At 36.8% G+C, this 23,964-nt stretch overlaps 1 protein-coding gene across 1 annotated transcript in view; it reads left to right on the forward strand.

The window, feature by feature from the left end:
- The window catches only part of LOC127640701 (kinesin-like protein KIF21B), a 61,400-nt gene extending 45,573 nt beyond the window's left edge, over positions 1-15,827 (forward strand). Inside the window, 8 exon segments of the mRNA XM_052123398.1 lie at positions 1,995-2,117; positions 5,166-5,302; positions 5,507-5,681; positions 10,191-10,355; positions 10,455-10,572; positions 10,742-10,912; positions 12,134-12,333; positions 12,417-15,827. Of these exon segments, the coding sequence (XP_051979358.1) occupies positions 1,995-2,117; positions 5,166-5,302; positions 5,507-5,681; positions 10,191-10,355; positions 10,455-10,572; positions 10,742-10,912; positions 12,134-12,333; positions 12,417-12,507 (1,180 nt within the window). The 3' untranslated portion in view covers positions 12,508-15,827.
- Positions 15,828-23,964: the final 8,137 nt, after the last annotated feature.

Genomic DNA, 23,964 nt, shown 5'->3' on the forward strand with positions numbered 1-23,964 from the left:
TAGGCAATTAGTATATGCTTCTCAATTTCTTAGTAGATAATTTCTTGCTTACTAACAATACCTCACATCATGCATGAACTTACTACTGTTGCTTAATGTTTGCTATGCAATGTCCCTTTTCATCAATCGCAAATGATCATTCATTGTTAAGAACTGTGATTTGATGTAATCTATTCTCTGATATGTTGCAAAGACTGATGGTACAATAAATCTTCTGTCTGGTCACTTCTGGTTTAGTTAGCAGTTGAGACAACATCAGAGGAAATCGGCTGATTGTGTCTATAATTTAGAATTTAGCTTTTATTATACTTGACATACATTCATGTTTGAATTTTGTTAATGAATAAAAACAAAGCATGCAAAGAACATGCAGGCAAAAAAAGGATAATCATAATTTATACAACAGTTAGATGCTGAAAAATTGTAGTTATGATAATAGCATGTTTTTTTAGCCTTTAACTGGTTTGTTAAAAGGTTTTGCATTCACAAAATTGATATCATATAAAAGATCATAGATCATGATATTACTTCAGTGAAAAGTTTGACTACTTGTCCAGAAATGAATTGTCCATTGTTGCCACAGGTTTGCCATAACTGTTTGCCAGTAGTGGCAAATGTTTGCCAAAGGTTCACCACAGATCTATTGGATAGTATTGGCAGATATGTGCCAAATATTCTCCATGGACCTGTTTCCAGTAGATGCAGATATTTGCCAAAGGATCACCATAGAACTTTTAGCCAGTAGTAGCAGATACAGTATTTGCCAAATGTTAGACAAAGTACTGTTTGCCAGTACTGGTAGATATTTGTGAAAGGAAGAACAACGTGTTTGCCAGTAGTGGCAGATATTTGTGAAAGGAAGAACAACGTGTTTGCCAGTAGTGGCAGATATTTGTGAAAGGAAGAACAACGTGTTTGCCAGTAGTGGCAGATATTTGTCAAAAGTAGAACAACGTGTTTGCCAGTAGTGGCAGATATTTGTCAAAAGTAGAACAACGTGTTTGCCAGTAGTGGCAGATATTTGTGAAAGGAAGAACAACGTGTTTGCCAGTAGTGGCAGATATTTGTCAAAAGTAGAACAACGTGTTTGCCAGTAGTGGCAGATATTTGTCAAAAGTAGAACAACGTGTTTGCCAGTAGTGGCAGATATTTGTGAAAGGAAGAACAACGTGTTTGCCAGTAGTGGCAGATATTTGTCAAAAGTAGAACAACGTGTTTGCCAGTAGTGGCAGATATTTGTGAAAGGAAGAACAACGTGTTTGCCAGTAGTGGCAGATATTTGTGAAAGGAAGAACAACGTGTTTGCCAGTAGTGGCAGATATTTGTGAAAGGAAGAACAACGTGTTTGCCAGTAGTGGCAGATATTTGTCAAAAGTAGAACAACGTGTTTGCCAGTAGTGGCAGATATTTGTCAAAAGTAGAACAACGTGTTTGCCAGTAGTGGCAGATATTTGTCAAAAGTAGAACAACGTGTTTGCCAGTAGTGGCAGATACAGTATTTGCCAAATGTTAGACAAAGTACTGTTTGCCAGTACTGGTAGATAATTCCTAAGTATTCAACCAAGAACTGTTTGCCAGTAGTGGCAGATATTTGTCAAAGGTACAACAACGTGTTTGCCAGTAGTGGCAGATATTTGTGAAAGGTAGTGGCAGATATTTGCCAAGGGTTGGAAAAAGAACAGTTGGCCAATGTTGGTAGATATCTGGCAAACAAGCAACTATTGCTGCCAAAGAGATGCAAACTAAATTTTCCACAAATTCAACTGGAAGTTCGCCACTAGCAAAACTATTTATTTATTTTATAAATAAAAGGTTACTGTTAATTAATCCCACATTTCCAAATTATATATATTTTTTTTTTCAAAGAACAGGTAATGTTAAGTTTTTATTTACTATGCATGCTGTCCATATTATGTTGGTGTCTTTTTTTTTTTCTTCAGTCCTTGTGTTTTGATTTATGTTTCTGTCTTTCACGTTGCAAATGGATCTTAAAGTAGCAGCTCTGGCAACAGACTATCAACAGTTGGGCAAAAGAGAGTGCCAGAACCATCCCCTCTGTCCCGCAGGAAGACGTATGAAAAGGAACATGCCCTGGCTGACAAGGCCAAAGCCAAACAGTAAGAGCTAGCGCACCCAATGGCAGAGAGTTATTACTGCAGCTTCTTAATATTTCGAAAATGTTTTTTGCTTCTGCCTGTGTGTGCTGGTTTTTACAAACCAACCACTTCGGAGAGGACGATGACAGGGTCTGAATGTAGAAAATTTGGCATTAAAGTCATCTTATTTAATTTTTGAAGAAGCATGCTGTCTGTGCTTTACATGGACTGCAATAATCACACTATGAACCTCATTAAGAAGAATCTGTCTCATATTCCTGTTCATGTGTAACTAACCAAATCAATGGTTTGGCTGTAGTGTTTTTTTTTTGTTTGTTTGTTTGTTTTTATGCCTTTGAAACTCATAAGGGAGAGCATTTTCTAGTTTAGAGGTATGACTCTTTCCAGTATTTCATAAAATAACATTTACATGGCATTTTTGAAATTCAGAATGTTTCAAAAGTCGTGTTGTAGCAGTCCATGTAAAATGTGGCCCTTTAAATATCAACATGGCTTGGCTTTGAAAATAGTAATTAACTGATTTTGCAGTCATTAATTCCTGCAGAACTTGGATGGGTATTTGTAAACAAATTGCTGTCGGTTCAAGATTAAATGACGGTAAATGTCTTGAGCTATGTGTTTTTCACCACATGACAGTTTATGTTAGCTTTGCAGTGTCATCCACTAAAGTCCTAAAAATCACCTGTCTATAATAATATACTTAAACATTATTCTTATAATTTTGTTCTTATATTCACAAGCTTGCCTTAACCCTTGTGCGTCAATTAAAAAAATTCCTTAGATGTTCTTAGAGGATAAACATTTCCACATCAAAAAACTGCCATAATAATATAATATATTAATATTATTTTCCACTGTCAATGATTAAAATTTTTATAACCAACATCATTCCTGAGCTAAATGTTGGTAGTTATGATCAGGAATTATGTTGGTTATAAAAATTCAATCATTGAAATGGAAAATAATATTCATATATTATATTATTATGGCAGTTTTTTGATGTGGAAATGTTTTTGGAATAAGGAATTTGTCAATGATTAGCAACAACATTGTTTTTGATGCATTATTATTTTTTTGTGCAGTGTCAGATTAAAAAAACAACAACTCACACTCAGATCCTTAGAGGACAAAAACTGCCAAAAAAATATTATATATTAATATTATTTTTCACTTTCAGTGACATACATTTTTTTTTAACCAACATCAGTCCTGATCATAACTACCAAATATTAATTCATGTTTCAGGATTTTAACCCTTTAAATTCCAGTTTGTTTATATAATGCTGCTGTTGTTTTTATACACACGCACGCACGTGTATACACACACACACACACAGACACACACACTGATATTCATACCAACACACCCACACAACTTTAGCTGCATCATTTATTGAGTTGTCCTGCAGTGCTCTATAATACAGCAAACAGAAAATAGGAACAAAGCATTTATTTGCTCCATAGGCTAAATATGAAAAAATGGTGCCATCTGGTGGAAATAAATAAATAATTGAAGTCAGGGCTCCAGAATGATAGCCCATTCTGGAGCCCTGAATAAAGTTTAAATGTATTATTATAGACAGTTTAATGGGTTTCAAAGGGGAATTGTTTTTTTTTTCCTGAAGGTCCTGAGTGTAACTATTTTATGTAAACAGTCTATTATAGATGTATTTTAGGAACTGAGGTTGAAATGTAAAAATTCCCCCAAAAATACACACATTTGGCAAAATTTGTGCCACTGGCATTAACAGCCAAAATGATCAAAACACAAGGGTTGCACAAGGGTTAAAAAAACATAACTCATGAATAGAGAAAGGTGATGGGACGTTCTTGCCTTACAAATGCTGACTACTCTGATTATTTGCATCTGAATGTGTTTTTTTTCTTTTATTTTAGTTTATGAACACATTTTATATGCGAGTGTTTGTGAATGTGTTCATTCATGTTTGTGGATAAAGAAGTTTGTGATTTTAGAAGTTTAGAATTTGTAGGAGGGGCTTGGAATCAGCCCCGCCCTCCAGTGCAGCTCATTAGTGGGCCCAGCAAAGTGCGTCTTACAGACAGCATCAGTGATTTAGAGAGTCCACAGAAGAAGTATGCAAAGAATACAGCAGATATACAGTAGAAAAAGATCGGAAGAAAAAACACTTTTTCTTTTGAACACTCATAATTTATTATTCAGGAACATGTATCAGTAGGGCTGGGCGATATGACGATATATATTGTGGCCATGATATAAAGTGTCAATCAAAAGAGATTTTGCTGTATCGTGTATATCGTGATATGTAAATATCCATGTACGTAGCGTGGGCTTATCTGTCAGTGGGTAGGGCTTCACGTGACATATCAGGATAAAATGTTGTGATATATATATCATTATTGTGATATAAAAATACGATTTTGGTCATATCGCCCACCCCTATGTAACAGTATGAGCCAAAAGTTGTTGAGCGGGGGGGGTTTACTGTTCTTTTCTGCATATTGTGGCACTGTTTTGTGGTCCGTTCTGCATAACGTGGCGGCTCATTTACCTTATCGCGGCCCATTCGGCACGTTGCTGCCGACCCACCAGCCTCGGTTCTCCCGATGGCCGGTCCGACCCTGATCAGCCCCAAAGTGCGTCGGCCCACCGGGAAAATGCCCGGTAGGCCAGATTACCAGTCCAGCCCTGTATTCACTCATTACAGTGAAAAGGCTTTGCGCTGTTGTTATCCAGGAGTGTGACTCTAAATGTTTTTGGGGGCTTTATGTTTGAATTTTAAAGTGCTTGAGTCTTTGTCCTGTTCCTACAATGCCCCTAACTTCATTATTCTTTGTTTTGGATATCATATATTTGCTTTGCTCAATGTGGATGAATTGATGGACAGTGTCCACTGGTATGCATACCTTAAACGATATGTAATTCACTCCTATGTCAAATGTGAACAGTGTGCGGATAGAAACTTACTTGACAAGACACAATTCTATTTTATAATTCAATCCATACAAGATAATCATTTAGTAGAGGAATCATCTGATTGTTGTACATGTTTTTGGCATGTGTATCAGAGGTGTGATCAACCCTGTTCCGGCGTGGAAGAGCAGTCGCGGCAGTTCTCTGCAGTGTGTTCATATAGCTGAGGGTCACAGTAAAGCCGTTTTGTGTGTTGACTCCACCGATGACCTCCTCTTCACGGGATCTAAAGGTCAGAATCAGCAATTTTTTGGGAAATGTTAAAGGCCCATCTGTAACTGCTGACTTAGCATTGGTACTCTCTTTGTATGGTTTTTATGTTTTATATTATGCTTATGTGATCATGACAGACTGGTGCTGCCGTTGATTGCTCAGCAGAAGTGTTGGGTGTGATTATTGGGCGGTTCTTGTATGCTTACCTTGTCTTTTCATCCAGATCGGACGTGTAAGGTGTGGAATCTGGTAACAGGACAGGAGATCATGTCTCTTGGTGGACACCCCAACAATGTGGTGTCAGTGCGGTACAGCTCCAGTGTGGTGTTCACCGTCTCCACCTCCTACATCAAAGTCTGGGACATCCGTGACTCGGCCAAATGCATCCGCACACTCACGTGAGTACTCGCCAAACACAAGTTTCAGCTATACGTTCACAAACTACAATGACCTCTTGTTAAGGTCTATTCTTATCGAGCACATTTTCGTCATAACAAGCGTTTAAATTGAAACAATGTATTCATATGGGCCCCTTCACACTGGCTGCGAAACAACTGTAAAATGTGGTGTGAAAATGTATTTTTCTTAAATACCTGCTTTTGGCCCTTGTGTCTGGAAGCGGCAATTTGGATACTAATGAACCTGTTTGTATTGTTTGTGTTCAAGCACAAGTAATATATAAAGCTGTAATGTTTATAGAAATACTTCCTGTTTCTTCATTCATGGACAGGTACAACATATCCATTTCATTTTAACTATGAGTTTTAATTTTGTATTGAAGCATGTGATTGATTCAATTCAGTTCTGTTTTTTGGTGTAGCGCTTGTACAATACATATTGTTCCAAAGCACTTTTAAAGAAAAAATGAAAAACAGTGCATTATAAACCCCAGAAAGCAACAGTGGTAAGGAAAAACTCAAGTGTAGATGAGGAAGAAACCGTTGCAACATCTGGCTAGCACATTATTATGCAAAATATGACGGGATTGTCTCTTTTTGTTTGTGAGAATATCTGGCTTTAAACCTGCTTTAAAATTGGTCATTTTCAATTTGTGTTTTATGGGCCTAGAAATAAATGAAAAGTGCTTTAGTGAAAATATTTTTGTTATTCTCAGCTATAAAATATGTCATCACCTTGTGAGGCAAATCTGCTCAAGTTATAGTGATGTACGATTATCTTTTACGATTCGACTTGGTCATATCCATATGGAGGACCAAGTCTGCCAATATTACAACACATATATATGAACTGTATATATACAAATGAATTTAAAAAGTATATATAGAAATAAATCGTTACATATTCAAATATGACAAAAAATGAGTATTTATACTTTCAGTAACTTATTTATGTATTTACACATTGATCTATCATGTATACGTAAATGTCCTCATTTATTTATTTATACATATACACTCACCTAAAGGATTATTAGGAACACTATACTAATACTGTGTTTGACCCCTTTTGCCTTCAGAACTGCCTTAATTCTACGTGGCATTGATTCAACAAGGTGCTGAAAGCATTCTTTAGAAATGTTGGCCCATATTGATAGGATAGCATCTTGCAGTTGATGGAGATTTGTGGGATGCACATCCAGGGCACGAAGCTCCCGTTACACCACATCCCAAAAATGCTCTATTGGGTTGAGATCTGGTGACTGTGGGGGCCATTTTAGTACAGTGAACTCATTGTCATGTTCAAGAAACCAATTTGAAATGATTCAAGCTTTGTGACATGGTGCATTATCCTGCTGGAAGTAGCCATCAGAGGATGGGTACATGGTGGCCATAAAGGGATGGACATGGTCAGAAACAATGCTCAGGTAGGCCGTGGCATTTAAACGATGCCCAATTGGCACTAAGGGGCCTAAAGTGTGCCAAGAAAACATCCACCACACCATTACACCACCACCACCAGCCTGCACAGTGGTAACAAGGCATGATGGATCCATGTTCTCATTCTGTTTACGCCAAATTCTGACTCTACCATCTGAATGTCTCAACAGAAATCGAGACTCATCAGACCAGGCAACATTTTTCCAGTCTTCAACTGTCCAATTTTGGTGAGCTCTTGCAAATTGTAGCCTCTTTTTCCTATTTGTAGTGGAGATGAGTGGTACCCGGTGGGGTCTTCTGCTGTTGTAGCCCATCCGCCTCAAGGTTGTGCGTGTTGTGGCTTCACAAATGCTTTGCTGCATACCTCGGTTGTAACGAGTGGTTATTTCAGTCAAAGTTGCTCTTCTATCATCTTGAATCAGTCGGCCCATTCTCCTCTGACCTCTAGCATCAACAAGGCATTTTCAGCCAACAGGACTGCCGCATACTGGATGTTTTTCCTTTTCACATCATTCTTTGTAAACCCTAGAAAGGGTTGTGCGTGAAAATCCCAGTAACTGAGCAGATTGTGAAATACTCAGACCAGCCCGTCTGGCACCAACAACCATGCCACGCTCAAAATTGCTTAAATCACCTTTCTTTCCCATTCTGACATTCAGTTTGGAGTTCAGGAGATCGTCTTGACCAGGACCACACCCCTAAATGCATTGAAGCAACTGCCATGTGATTGGTTGATTAGATAATTGCATTAATGAGAAATTGAACAGGTGTTCCTAATAATCCTTTAGGTGAGTGTATGTACAGTACTGTGCAAAAGTCTTGACCCCCACAAAGCCACATATGAAGTTTCACAAAAACATTTGTCTTAAGATTGTTATTTATATCTTCTTCTTTAGTGTGACAATAAGTAATCTAAATGTTACACTCCCAAACATTACTTTTTCAAATAGAAAATATTAGAATAGAAGAACAGGGAGCACTGCAACAGATGTCATGACCCCCACAAAGCCCCACTGAACATTGTGTCAGTCTGGGATCACAGAAAGAGACAGAAACAATTGAGACAGCCCAAATAGATTGAAGAACTGTGGAGAATTCTCTTAGAATCTTGGAACATCCTATCTGCCAACAACCAAGAACAACTGTGTCCGGGTGTAACTAGGTGAATTGGGGCTGTTTTAAAGGCAAAGGTGGTTACACCAAATATTGATGTAGCTTTTTAAGTTGACTGGACTTTGTATGATGTTAGTTGATAATTGAAAACTATTTATGTCATTATTTTTGAAGACATCCTCACTATGCAACATGTTTTACAAGTGCCTAAAACTTTTGCTCAGTACTGTGTATATTTTCACATTTATTTATTTAAACATGTCTTTATCCGTACTGTAATAAAGGGGCTGTGTGTTCTTCTTTAAGCATAGCAATCAAGCTCAGAGTGCTCCGGAGTGAAGGTTGGAGGTCACAGTGACATCTTGTGGGTGACAAAATTGAATGCGAGTCTACAGATTTGAAATATTGCCACAGATGGGCATGAATATTGTAGAACATTGTGTGAACAGATCCAGTTAAATATGGAATTAATTTTCTCTGTTGGATGAATGACTTGTGGGCGATATGATCTAAACATTATATCCCTTTTTAAGTCATTTTAAATCACTGTAACTGTATGTACCTAGTGAGAACATACCTGAACAGACTCAGGATTTCTAAAGTATCAGGGATTCGGCTGAATATCTTGGCAGACAGTCTGAACAGAACCCCACATTTGAACAGATCTGATAACAGACACTTTGACTTGGAAATAAACAGTGTGTGTGTCCAGTTTATGCTGGATCATGTGAAATGATCCAGCATAAATCATAAATTAATGCAGTTTTGTTAAAGACAAGGTGGTGCTGTGACCTCAAACCTTTACTGTGGAGCACTCTGAGCTCGACTGCTATGCCTAAAAGTAGAAAACACACCCCCTCATTACCATATTGACATACAAATGTAGAAATAAATGTTAAAAAAAAAATTTATGTGAAAAAGAAAATTCTAAATATATACATGTGGAAATAAATAAATAAAAAGTCTTACAAAATGTTGTCAAATGTTATAATGTTTACGTACAGTCCAAAAATGTAAGACCTCTAGTGAAAATGCCTCTATGACGTATAAATAAATGAGGAAATAAAAATATGTGGAAATAAATTCATAAGAAAATAAATATATAAATTCTGATTTATTTCACATTTGAAAATGTATTTATTTAAGTACACTTATTTTTTCTTTTCATTTTTTACATTTAATATTTACATCTAATATATTTATCCCCGCGACCCTGTACACAGGATAAGCGGTTGACGATGGATGGATGGATGGATGGATGGATGGATGGATGGATGGATGGATGGATATTTATTTATTTTTAATATTGGCAAACTTGGTCGTCCATAGGAAGAATTCATTGGCAGTTCGGTCTGAAACTAAATAATTTGTATACAAATTCTGTTCCCTTTATCCACAAACCACTGGAAAAGTCTTAAAAATTCATTGGTCATAAGGGTGAAAGTGAACCCTGTGATTCCTCCGTTCATTTACTCTTGTGCGTCACAAACTCGTATGATTTTCTTTCTTCTGTGGAACACAAATGAAGATATTTTAATAGATGTATTTTTAGATCCATACAATGCAAGTCAATTGGGTCTAGAACATTCAAGCTCTAAAAAGGACACAACGGCAGCATAAAGGTAATCCATATGCCTTGAGTGGTTTAATCCATGTCTGCTGAAGTGATACGATCGGTTTGGGTGAGATCAGACCAACATTTCATTTCTTTTAACTTCTTTTAAAATCTGGACATCTGCAGTCCCCTTGGGGCACTCATGCGCAGAATACTTGTATTCCACAGAAGAAAGAAAGTCATTTGAGTTTGAGACGGCATAAGGGTGAGTAAGTGTTGGGAGAATTATCATTTTTGGGCGAAGTGTTCCTTTAACAAGGTTACATGTTGTAAGTTCAATCAAATGGTCAGAGTGGTTGTTGAATGGGGTGCGACTCAATCTGTTCTTGCCTCTGGTTTAGTTCATCAGGTTTGGTGAACACTGGTGACACGTGTGCAGCCAGTACTAACCGCACTGTGACCATACCGGCCGGAGAGAACCAAATTAACCAGATCTATTTGAACCCGCCTGGAACCGTTCTGTACGCCGCTGCGGGAAACTCTGTGCGCATGTGGGACCTGAGACGGTAGTACTGCAATCCAACATCCTTTAATTCAGCCACTCGAGCTCTATACCTGACCTGATATATTAAATAAGTGCCCGACACTCCCTCTCTCTTCATCAGGTTTGTGTCGACGGGTAAGTTAATGGGTCATCTGGGTCCAGTCATGTGTTTGACTGTTGATCAGACTGGTAATGGACAGGATCTGGTGATCACAGGCTCAAAGGATCACTACATCAAGGTAGGTACATACATGTGTGTCTCTGTATATGTATTTTAACATTGAAAATGATGTTCTGCAGTTTTAAAATGACCATTTGGAATAAAGACATCAAAAACCATCTCATGTCAAATCATCAAATCTCATCAAAACTCAAATATTCCACGTAATGGCGTTCTTGTGTGTGCAGATGTTTGACGTCTCAGAAGCTGCTGTGGGGAGCATCAGCCCTTCTCATAACTTCGAGCCACCTCACTATGATGGCATCGAGTCGCTGGTAGTTCAGGGCGAGTGTCTGTTTAGCGGCTCCAGAGACAACGGTATCAAGAAATGGGACCTGAGCCGCAGAGACCTGTTGCAGGTAAAACCAGCTACAGTGGCACCAAAAGTATTTCAAATAATACAAATTTTATGCACAATACAGTCCAAAAGACTGAGACCTCTTGTGAAAATGCCTCTAGTTTTTTAATATATATAATTTAATGCAACAATGTAAAAAAAGGGAGCCATATTCAATCATACCATAGCGCAATATCGCATAGCATAGTGCAATATCTACTAGCCATACAGTGTAGTCAAAAACATTTGGAGCCACCCCTCCAGATTGTCAAATAGGAACAGAGGTTGGATCCAGAAACCAACATCTCGATGTCAAGACAGATGCACTAGCCAGTCTGGGTAGGGGGTCAATGTCTCAACGCATATTTCCGGTCAGCAGAAATGAGAGGAGCAGAGCAAACGCCTTAGTTACCATGACACTAGCCCACACGGTAGAGAGCCAGTGGCTTTTGGTACCATGACACTAGCCAACATGGGAGTAAAACATTGGGACACATGCTCTCATTCACACCACTGGGAATGGAGAGACCAAATTTCCATCACCAATTCTAACCAACTAGTCAGTGATCATCCTTCATCCTCTGTAAAGATATGAGAAGTGAGGGAAGATACATTCAGGTTATAAACCTAGCAAAGTTGTTAGAGGAAGCCCAACCAGCAGCCAGATATGACCTCTAGAGACATGCCTTTGCCCATGCCCAAGAGAAGGCCATACTCCAGGTCAAATTAGCTTTTAGTGAGGGCAATGGCATACAGGACTCAGTGGGACATTCTTTGCTTGGAGAAGGACGAACACTTTTTGCGGCCTCCATAGCAAACAAACTCAGAATGAAAGCGAGCAGGTGAGTTTCATACGTCCACATTGAACATAATCAGTCTCAATGAGCACTGTTAGGAAACACCACTCAAGCCCGTCATTTTAAATGTTTCAAAATCCTAAAACTACACCCTCATTTACATTTTTTGAAATGCCAGATTGTCAATGTTGTATCATCAAATGGACTAAACAAAGGTTATTACTACTGCCAAATTATCAAGAATAAAAACATCTTACAATATATAACAGCAAAACAACATCGTCCGTTTATCAGACAGTCCGTGTAGTTTCTTCTGCAAGGAATTGTCTAATCAGTCGATTAATCAGAGCTGAGATCCGTTCAGGAAGAGCTTTAATGAACTAATCAGGAACTCAATTAAATCTGTTTGTGGAGGTTTAATGAGTTGATGTTGTTTGTTCCTACAGCAGGTACCGAACGCTCATCGAGACTGGGTCTGTGCTCTGGGTGTTGTTCCTGGTTCTTCTGTCCTACTGAGCGGCTGTAGAGGAGGAGTGCTCAAACTCTGGCACATGGACACACTGAGTCTGCTCGGGGAGCTCAGAGGCCATGACAGTCCCATTAACAGTATATCTACTAACAGCACTCATCTGTTTACCACATCAGAGTACGTTTTACACATACACACATCACAGTTCTAAAAGAAATGGCTTTATATGATCTTTAACACTCCACATCTTCACTCTGCAGTGACCGTACGGTGAAGATCTGGCGTGCAAGGGGAGGTGTGGATGGCACCGCAGATGTGACTGACACCGCTGATGAGAGCGTCAGTAACTGACTGTTCCTTTAATTGCAAACTACTGCAGCGTTACTATGGTAACATTGCTGCCAAAGACATTTGCACTTTGACCCTATCAATTAAACTTGGATATGTACTCTTTGATATGCACCACAAACATCCCAACAGAATCTACTCACAAGAGTTCAGTTCACTAATACCAGGGCATTGGTGAAGATGTAAAGTCAACGTCACACGCTAAATAAAGCTCTTAGTTCTAAAAATAACCATGCCAGCTCAGTTAATTCTAACAATCATGGAAACTGCACTAAAAACAGACACATTGACACGGAGTTCTGTCAGAACTGGATCTTCTGTAGCTGGACTCAGTATTCCTGTTCTCTCGGAAACATACAGAATGTTGTGGATCGGAAGAGATTTCTGTGAACTAACTGGCTGAATCTCACGAAACCAGGCAATGGTCACATTTCACCCCAAAATCTAAAGAAAAAGATATGAACTATTACAAGGAAACACAAGACTATTACGAGAGAATGGAAAAACTTTGCGATGGGATGCAAAGTATTGCGAGGGAACCTCAAACGTTTGCAAAACTTATTTAGAGGAAACAAAACGTAATTCAAGGGAACGCAAAACTATTAAGAGGAAACAAAACGTAATTCAAGGGAACGCAAAACTATTACGAGGAAACAAAACGTAATTCAAGGGAACGCAAAACTATTAAGAGGAAACAAAACGTAATTCAAGGGAACGCAAAACTATTACGAGGAAACAAAACGTAATTCAAGGGAACGCAAAACTATTAAGAGGAAACAAAACGTAATTCAAGGGAACGCAAAACTATTACGAGGAAACAAAACATAATTCAAGGGAACGCAAAACTATTAAGAGGAAACAAAACATAATTCAAGGGAACGCAAAACTATTAAGAGGAAACAAAACGTAATTCAAGGGAACGCAAAACTATTACGAGGAAACAAAACGTAATTCAAGGGAACGCAAAAACGAAAACGCTAAACGAAAATTGCTAAAAGCTAAACGAATTGTGAGGGAACGCAAACTAATGCAAGGGAGCCTCAAACCATTGTAAGAGAGCGCAAAACTTATTACGAGGAAACAAAACATAATTCAAGGGAACACAAAACTTATTACGAGGGAACGCAGCAGCAGTTTTTGTATGGGAAAGCAAAAATACTGCGGGGAAAAACCCTATTTCAAGAGAATGCAAAACTTATGGCGAGGGAATGCAGATTTCATTAAACATTGTGGGGAATGCGAAACTTATTACAAGAGAATTAAGAAGTTCTTGCAAGTGAATGCAAAACTAATTATGAGTGAGCAAAGACTATTGTGAGGGAGCGCAAACTGCCATGAAGGAATGCAAACTCTTGACCTGTTCTATGTGACGTCACTGTATGACTGCTCCACCATGTTCGTGGCCAAAATTCCATATTCCTTCAATGTGCTGCGATGTGGGATGTGACAAAAGTCAGCAACATTTTTTAGATATAAGATATGTGATCATTGAAACACATTGAAATAAATAAAAAGCACTGTGATGTCAGTATGCAGTCCAATATAGTTAAAGTGTATATACTAATGTTAGTTAATAAACAACACATCATAAGATTATTCACACCACCAGACTACAATGTAAACATGCCTTATACACTAATATACATGCCATGGTTGCTGTCTGTGAATTCTTCATGAGGTAAAAGCAGCTCTACATTCATACAGCATCACATTGTGACCAAATCAGAGCAGAAAACAACAGAAAACATTTGTAACTTGTGATTTTGAGATGTTTACGGTATTGTACCGTGTGCGTTACACTCACTGGTCACACATCAGACTCACCGGCGTACAGAGGTGAATTGTTTATAAAATATATTTAAATGTCCGTGAATGTTCAATTTGGCATTATATGCTCTTCCTTAAAAACTGTATACACATTTCATGGGACTTGGATCAAAAGCAATTTTTGCTGTTTTTCCATTCACCCCCATTGATTCCTCCCGCTGTTGTCACAAATATGGTGGCTGCGAGGAAGAAGTGACATCACTAAAACAGGTCAATTGCAAGGGAATCACCCAACTGAAATCTCCAGGATCTTTATTGAACTTCTGTGTGGCACCTGCTAATTATTTGGTGAATATTGTGTGAAACCATCTTAATAGTTACAGTAAAATCAACCATATACTACATCAATATAGAAGCTCTTTCACGTATTACACATCTCACATTTCTTCTGTGTCGTTACCACTTTCCATTAAAGGAATAGTTTACCAAAATACGAAAATCTGTTATCATTTATTCCTTCTCATGTTGTTCCAAACCCGTATGCCATTCTTTCCTCTGTGAAACACTAAAGGACTGGCAGAACATTAACCTTAGTCACCATTCACTTTCATTGTATGAAAAACGGTTGTCAGTGCCTAACATCTCCTTTGTGTGTTAACGGAAGAAAGAAAGATGAAAGGGTTTGGATCGGCATGGGAGGTGAGTAAATGATGACAGTTTTCATTATGTAGTGAAATCTCTTTAAATTCTATTGGGTGTGTTTAGTAAACTAATGAGTGCATTAGAACTGTACTGTATATAAACTGTATTCTCATGTAAGAGGAGACTTGTGCCTGTGTCACTTATGTACAACAGTGCTTTTTCCAATCCTGCTCCCTGCAGTCCTCTAAACACACTAGTTTACATGTCAAATTGTGTCTCACGGCACCTTGCTAGATGTAATAACACACGAAGACTCTTGAAAGTGTTAGTAGATACGTTCTGTTTAATTTAGTTTTCAAGCCACTCTTCCTGTGCTTCCTGTATTTATGATGTCCATGATTTTCACTGGAGGTTTAGTTGTTGAAACACAATGATAATTCCCAATAGTGATTTGAATGTCAGTGGAATTAAAAGCCATCTGTCAAAACTCCATGTGAAGTGCTGCTGGGTTTATTAAAAAGACAAATTGTCATGATTATATATATATATTATTATTATTATTATTTTTATTTTTTTTAAGGCTGCGGTATTATGAGAAAACATATTTGTCTTTATATTGTAATTGTGTTTCATTTGGATTGTAAATTTACATTAAATGCTTATTTTGTCTGGGGTTATATGCATGCTATATTCATTATGTTGGTTGTACATGAGAAATATTTCTGAATTACTTTTCGATTTGAAACATCAGTGAGTCAAGTTTACATCGGCCATCATAGCAGCATAAAAAACAATCCTTTTGTTCAAATTATGACAATATTATACACAGAAATCAAGCAACAGTCACGCTTGTGATTGATTAATTCTCCACTGCTGCTGCCAATGAATAATAATAATAATAATAATAAATAAAATAAATATATTTTCTTGCACAAGTGGAGTACACCTCAGTTGAATGCTGCAACTGACTCTTTTCACAATTCTTTAATTTTGGCAACTGTAAATGTAATCTAAATTGTAATCTATTATAATTGTAATAAAACAAATATTTATTTGATTAATTGTGCAGCCCTATGTAAAAAAATCTAATGCATGGTAAAAAATGTGCTCTGTACAACAAAATTGTTATGATTATAATGAATATTCTGTATTTATTAATATATATTAAAATAATTGGTGTAAACATACACTGAAAGCTGGCAAGCTTGAAAAAGGTATAACTCGAAGTCAATATTAAAATTAATAATTGTGATAAAAAAAAATATTTATATAAGTTTAAAATGAAAGTTGATGGTAACTAACATTCGAAACTGTCCTACTTTTAGGGTATTTACGCATTTTAATTTTATAACAAATTTCTTTCACATTTAACTGTGTAATGTTTAACTAAACAAAATTAATTAAACTTCAAATATGTAAGGGGGTTTTGTTATTACATTTTTTTTTAAAGATAACTTCTTGAAAATATTTTTTTGCGTGAAGCTGTCAAACTCATACAAGGACATAAAACGTCCATGCACTAAATATATATATATATATTCACAGCTGCCTTTGCACATATTTACTAAGGATGTCAACAGTTTTGGCTACAGCTATATATATATATATATAAAATGTACACACACACTGGCGGCCAAAGTTTTGGAATAATGTTCAGATTTTGCTCTTATGGAAAGAAATTGGTACTTTTATTCACCAAAGTGGCATTCAGCTGATCACAATGTATAGTCAGGACATTAATAACCTGAAAAATGCAATTATAATTTGAACAAAAAATCTTCTAAACTACTTTAAAGAGTTCTCAAAAAATCCTCTAGGCGCACGTGTGTCAGTTTGTCCAGATACTCAGGTGACATTTCACCCCACACTTCCTGTAGCACTTGCCATAGATGTGACTGTCTTGTCAGGCACTTCTCACGCACCTTACAGTCTAGCTGATCCCACAAAAGATCAATGAGATTAAGATCCATTACACTCTTTTCCAATTATCTGTTGTCCAATGTCTGTGTTTCTTTGCCCACTCAGACTTTTTCTTTTTGTTTTTCTGTTTCAAAAGTGGCTTTTTCTTGCAATTCTTCCCATAAGTCCTCCTGAGTCTTCTCTTTACTGTTGAACATGAAACTGGTGTTGAGCAGGTAGAATTCAATGAAGCTGTCAGCTGAGGACATGTGAGGTGTCTTTTTCTCAAACTAGAGACTCTGATGTACTTATCCTCTTGTTTAGTTGCACATCTGGTCTTCCACATCTCTTTCTGTCCTTGTTAGAGACAGTTGTCTTTTGACTTTAAAGACTGTAGTGTACACCTTTGAATGAAATCTTCAGGTTTTTGGCAATTTCAAGCATTGTATAGCCTTCGTTCCTCAAAACAATGATTGACTGATGAGTTTCTAGAGAAAGCTTTTTAATTTTTTGCCATTTCTGACCTAATATTGACCTTAAGACATGCCAGTCTATTTCATACTGTGACAACTCAAAAACAACACAAAGACAACGTTAAGCTTCATTTAATGAATCAATATCTTTCAGCTGTGTTTGATATAATGGCAAGTGATTTTCTAGTATCAAATGATCAATTTAGCATGATTACTCAAGGATAAGGTGTTGGAGTGATGTGCTGTTTTTACATCAGTAATGTCCTGACTATACTTTGTGATCAGTTGAATGCCACTTTGGTGAATTAAAGTTCCAATTTCCTTCCGAAACAGCAGAATCTGTACATTATTCCAAACTCTTGGCTGCCAGTATACATATACAGTTGTGGCCAAAAATATTGGCACGCTTTGTAAATATGAGCAAAGAAGGCTGTGATTGTTTATCCTTTTGATCTTTCATTTAATCATTCAATCATTATTATTATTTATTTAAATAGTTTTAATTATATTCATTTAATTTAGTTACAGATTAGCCTACACAATTCAACAATATGATGAGAATATTAAGTTGAAATGTGTAAATCTTATAGATATTTCGTACCCCATATGAAAATGGAAGATTGTTGTATTGTTATTATTATATTTATTAGAGTTATAAATTTTAAGATACATAAAAATAGATAACCATGACTGTAAAGCTCTAGAAAAGACATAAAAAGTACCATAAATGTAATCCTATATAACATTGAAAATTGTCATGACATTATTATAATTGTTATTTATTTAAATATTGGTTATAAAAGCAAATCTAATTTCAGTCAACAGTCCTGTTCATTGTAAATGGAAAAGAGCAGCTTCGATATTCTGTCAGATAACTCCTTTTGTGTTCCATGGACAAAATATACAATATTTTATATTGATATCATATTATATTTTGGGTGATTTGAGGGTGAATGGATGATTTTTTTCTTTTTTTTTCTTTTTTTTTTTTTTTGCCATTTCTTCAAGGTAAAAGACACTCATATATTCTTCTGTTAATAACACACACCACCAGAGTGCAGTACAACTGTGTTTAGTGTCCATCAGTGTCATCATGGACAACTGTCATCTATAACATTTATTTTTACGAGGACCACAACATGTCTGCATATTTTACAGTTATTGCAGTTGTGGCCACAAATATTGGCACCCTTGATAAATATGAGCAAAGAAGGCTGTGTCCTTTATCCTTTTGATCTTTCAATAAAAAAAATTACATAAATCTAACCTTTAATTGAAGTAAAACAATTGAAAGAGGGGAAATATCTCATTATTAAATAAACATTTTTCTCAAAAACACGTTGGCCACAATTATTGGCACCTCTAGGAATTCTTATGAGTAAAATGTGTGAAGTATATTCCCATTCATATTTAAAAAAAATATATATATATACAGTATATAGTGCATCTGAGTGACTAGGAACATGAAATTGTTCAGCCATGACTTCCTGTTTCACATGGGTATAAATATGAGGTAACACACAGGCCAAATTCCCTTAAGCATCAATCACAGTGGGATAGACTTAAGAATATAGTTCTGATGTGTTGCAAAAGGTTGTTGAGTTTCACAAAATGGGAAGTGGCTATAAGAAAATGGCCATCAGGGCAATAATTAACAAGTTCCAATCAACTGGAGATCTTAAGACTCGTCCTGGAAGAGGACTTGTGTTTATATTGTCTCCACTCACAGTGATAGTTCAAGTGGCCAAAGAATCTCCAAGGATCACAGCTGGACAATTGCAGGAATGAGTTGGGTCTTGGGGTCAGAAAGTTTAAATAATATCAGACCTACATCACCACAAGTTGTTTAGGAGGGTTTCAAGAAAAAACCCTCTGCTGTCATCCAACAACAAAGTCAAGGATCTTCAGTTTGCCAGAAACTACTGGAACTTCAAATGGGACCGGGTTCTATGGTCAGATGAAAGCAAAAAATAGCTTTTGGCAGCAAACATCAGAGTAAGTACCCCCAATGCCACGGTTAAATGTGGTGCTGGATCTTTAATGTTGTGGGGAGTTCCTGGACATCTTGTTTGGATACATGGCATCATGGACTCAATCAAAAAATCAAAACCTGACTGCCTCTGCCAGAAAGCTCACAATGGGCCCTGGTTGGATCTTCCAGCAGGACAATGATCCAAAACAAACAAAAAAATGGTTCACTGACCACAAAGTCAAGGTTCTGCCATGGCCATCCCAGTCCTCTGACCTGAACCCCATTGAAAATGTGTGGAGTGAACTGTAGAGTCCACCAATATGGACCTCCTGAATTTGAAGGATCTGAAGAGATTCGGTATGGAGGAATGATCTCCGATCCCTTGCCAGGTGTTCTCCAACCTCATTAGGTATTATAGGAGAAGACTCTAAACTGTTGTCTTGGCAAAGGGAGGTTGCACAAAGTATAGAATTAAAGGGTGCCAATAATTGTGCCACACATATATTTGACAAAAATATTAATATTTTGATAAGTCTTGTTTTGTGTTTGGAACTGTTTGATATCTATTTGAGGATAGATTTTTGTGAATATTTGGAATGAAAGATCAGAAGGATAAACAATAAAGACATATTTTTCACAACCTTCTTTTCTCATATTTCCCAAGGGTGCCAATATTTGTGGCCACCACTGTACGTACATGAAATAAAGTGTGACTTATTTACTCACCCTTGTGTCATTCCTGACCTGTTTTGGGTGAACTGTGCCTGCAATCCTAGTTCAGTGGGTTATTATTGATTTCTTTTTGTTATTTCCTTTCCCCTCCATCCAAATTCTTTTTGGACTTCAGAATGTTGACGTGTGAAATCCATCACAGTGGATGTGTGCGCACCTGTCCTACACTCATCTTGAAGTTTGCACACCTGTGTGTTCTCAATGCCAGCACTGCAGACCAAAATACTTCCAAGAGAATTGCTTCCGGTTTGTGCCACGGGCCTCTTGATAGAGGCATGAAAATCATAGTGAAATATTTATCAGCTCCGGCTGTGTCTGTGACAAATGTTCTCTGTGCAGAAACTCTTTCCTTGTTGTGCAGCCGCTCATGTCAAAACACAGTCGGAAACATGACATCTCTCCGTTGTCATAACTCAGCTGAACGCATCAATTATTGATTGCAAAAGTAGAAGAGAGCAGCAGTGTGACATGCAATACTTCATCTCAAATCCTTTCAAATATTTTTTTCAACGTTTAATGTAGATTTAATTAGTTCAATTTAACAGAGATATAGGTTCCAGTTACATTATTAGACATTTATAACTATACATGTTCTGATATTGAAATGAGTGTATTACGCAAACAGTAGCATATAGAATTGCGTTTGATGTCCAAAGAGATCCTAAATTCTGGTTCCTGATGTCTGCTGTTGTGTGGCAAATGTAGAGCAAGACATTACAACATGGTTTCCTGAACATTACTTCATTGCAGCCTTGAGAAAATGTGTTCATTTTCTGAGGATCATGATGAGATTCAAGCATGTGTGTGACACCTGGTGTGATTTGACCTGAACAAAGAGTGTCTAATAACACTGCAGATACACTCAGAGTGTGTAAACTGTGATTGCTCACATTTAATGTGTTCTGATGTTTGTTAGTAGTTCATTTACATGTATTCATATGGCAGATGCCTTTATCTAAAGGGACTTAAAGTGCGTTTAATGTATGCGTTTATCAGTATATGTGTTTGTTGGGTGTATATAGTGAAGATGGTCTGATTTCCTCATGAACAGGCAAATCAATGCACTTGTGTTTTTGTCCTGCAACATGTATAGGGTATTAATGGCCTTCAAACTGCCCATAGAAGAGGCATCATAGAGTGAATATCAGTTATTTTTATTTTTACTCAAGTATTACAAATGGATAAAGTATCCATTTGTAATACTTGAGTAAAAATAAAAATACCGTCATGGATATTTACTCAAGTAAAAGTTAAAGTAGCTCATGAGAAAACGACTTAAGTAAAAGTATTAAAGTAACTGATATTCAATTTACTTAAGTATCAGAAGTACATTGTATAAATTACGGAACAGTTTATTAAACCCATGTGTGGCAGGGGATCGTGCGAGAGAGAGAGAGAGAGAGAGATCGTTAACGGACATGTCTGTAAACGATCTCTCTCTCCCGCACGATCCCCTGCAGTCCACCCTTATCCCTCACGGAGGCTTAATTAGACTAATACGGGACCGGGTGTGTAGGATCACGACCCGGCCCCGCCCTCCGCCCTGCCACACCATGGTAACTCATTTGATTAGTGATGCTCATAATTTAATCGCCCTCATGCCATCCCAGATGTGTATGACTTTCTTTCATCTGCAGGATACAAACAAAGAATATTTCAGATCTGTAGGTCAATTCAATGCAAGTGAATGGTGACCAGACATTTCAAGCTACAAGCACATTAATGGAGCATAAAGTTATCCATACTGCTACAGTGGTTAAATTCATGTCCTCTGAAGCGATTCAGTTTGTTTTGGGTGAGAACAAACCAAATTGTAACAAATTTTAACTGTATATCTTGTCATTGCAATCTCTAGGCACGATCATGATTTCAAGCTTGATTTCACTTTCTTGATGTATTCTTCACAGTGCTTGACGTATGTGCAGAGCCCTAGATGGCACTACAGGAAGTGTAATTGAGCTTAGACAGTCTCCTTGGAGATCAGGATTTTAAGCTCAAGTTTTATTGTTGAAAAAGTTGACATTTAACTCTATAAATATAACTCTATTGTAGAGTTATATTTTCATCTATGCTCACCCAAAACCAACTGGATCCATTCAGAAGACATTGATGAAACCACTGGAGTCTTATGGATTACACTTATGCTGCATTTAGTGTATTTATTTGGCCAAGGTCTGGCCACCATTCACTTACATTGAACTACATAACAGTGATATTCTTTGAAAATCTTTTTTTTGTTTGGAACATTGAAGAAGAGAGTTGAGTCATATTAATGACTAGAACAGAGTCTTGTGGGGGTGGGCTCTTTTCATTTGGGCCAATAATCAACCACCCAGAACACCTTGTCAAATGCAGAGCAATGTGCTAAAAACACAGAAAACAACTTAGCAACAGCATAGTATCAACCTGGCAACCACATACTGTAGCAATGCCCAAAACAAACAGCAGAGATCACCTTGACAACTGCATAGCATGCCCTAGCAACCATCCTTAGGCAAAGACCATTTACATCTTCATAAAATATAAAAATAAATATTGTTGGACATTTTCATGAGCACTGGTAATTATTCATACATCATACCTTGTTTAAATGTAAAATGTAAACACATGTGATTGACTTTTATATGAACAGGTCTCCTGGAAAGGCAGGAGACTGATCGCACAGCTTCATTATTTCACAGCTTTCATAATGTTTAAGCCTAAACTTATCAAATGAATTTGTAAAAAAAGAAAGAAAGAATCTCACATGAGCAGTTTCTTGTCTTTCCAGTGGCAAAAGACGACAGAACACTGTCTGCGAATCATTCAGACCAGTTTTTGAATCATTTTGTTCAGTTCAAAGGAATCAAATGTAAACAATTTGACTCATATTATTCTTTCAATGAATCACACATCACTATCGCCGATCTGCATGCATTTTTGCATGCATAAATTTGCATGCATAAAAAAAAAAAAAAGTATAAATTTTCTCTTCAAAATGTAATGAAGTGAAAGTAAAAGTCTAAAGAAATATTTATATTCAAGTAAATGTCAAATATTAAAAAGCTTGACTTAAGTACAGTAATGAAGAATTTGTACTCCGTTACTATACACCTCTGGAGTTCAGACAGTGGATTGTGCAATGGGCATGTTCTAGAAGAGACTAAAGTATTTTTGCATACAGGTGCATTCAACTGGACTGCACATCCATCTGTTTCTGTCTCTCTGTATATAAAGATGTAGGAAAATAGAACAGATTAAATGTAGAACAGAATGTTTTGTACATATCGGGCAAGTATCGATAGGCTATAGGACATATATACAAGTATACTGTAGATATAAAATATAGATAGATATAGGTATAGATTTAAAACAAATATACCATAGATATACAACAGGTATAGATAAACTATATAGAACAGTATATGTATACATGTACAGTATATAGGACAAATTTACATTATATGCTATACTGTAGAACATATATAAAATAATAAATAAACTGTATATAGGACAATATATATATGCTATACTGTAGAAGACATTTAGATCTACAAAATATATAGATATAGGACAAGTATAGATAATCTACAGAAAATATAGAATATATCTATATGTTCTGTAGTCCTATCTATACCTGTCCTAAGTATAGATATAGAACAATGTACTATAGGACAGACATAGATATAAGCCAGGTTAAGGGCTTTGGAGCATGTGGGCAATGGGTATATAACAAATGCTCTAGCTATAAAGGAGATTTACTGTAGTTATAGGACAGGTATAGAGTGATTACAGAACATATATAGATATAGGTATAGATATAGAACAGAAATAGGTAGAATATGTATAGAAACACTGAAAATGTAAGGTAAAATCAGCAGTAACTTACTGGCAACAAACAGCCAGCAAGCTGCTGTATTCCATTCCACAGTAAAATTACGGTAAAACTATCTACAGTAGTTTATAGCAGACTGTATAATGATTTACAGCATGTGC

Source organism: Xyrauchen texanus, chromosome 49 (genome assembly GCF_025860055.1).
Source record: "Xyrauchen texanus isolate HMW12.3.18 chromosome 49, RBS_HiC_50CHRs, whole genome shotgun sequence".
Lineage (NCBI taxonomy): Eukaryota > Metazoa > Chordata > Actinopteri > Cypriniformes > Catostomidae > Xyrauchen > Xyrauchen texanus.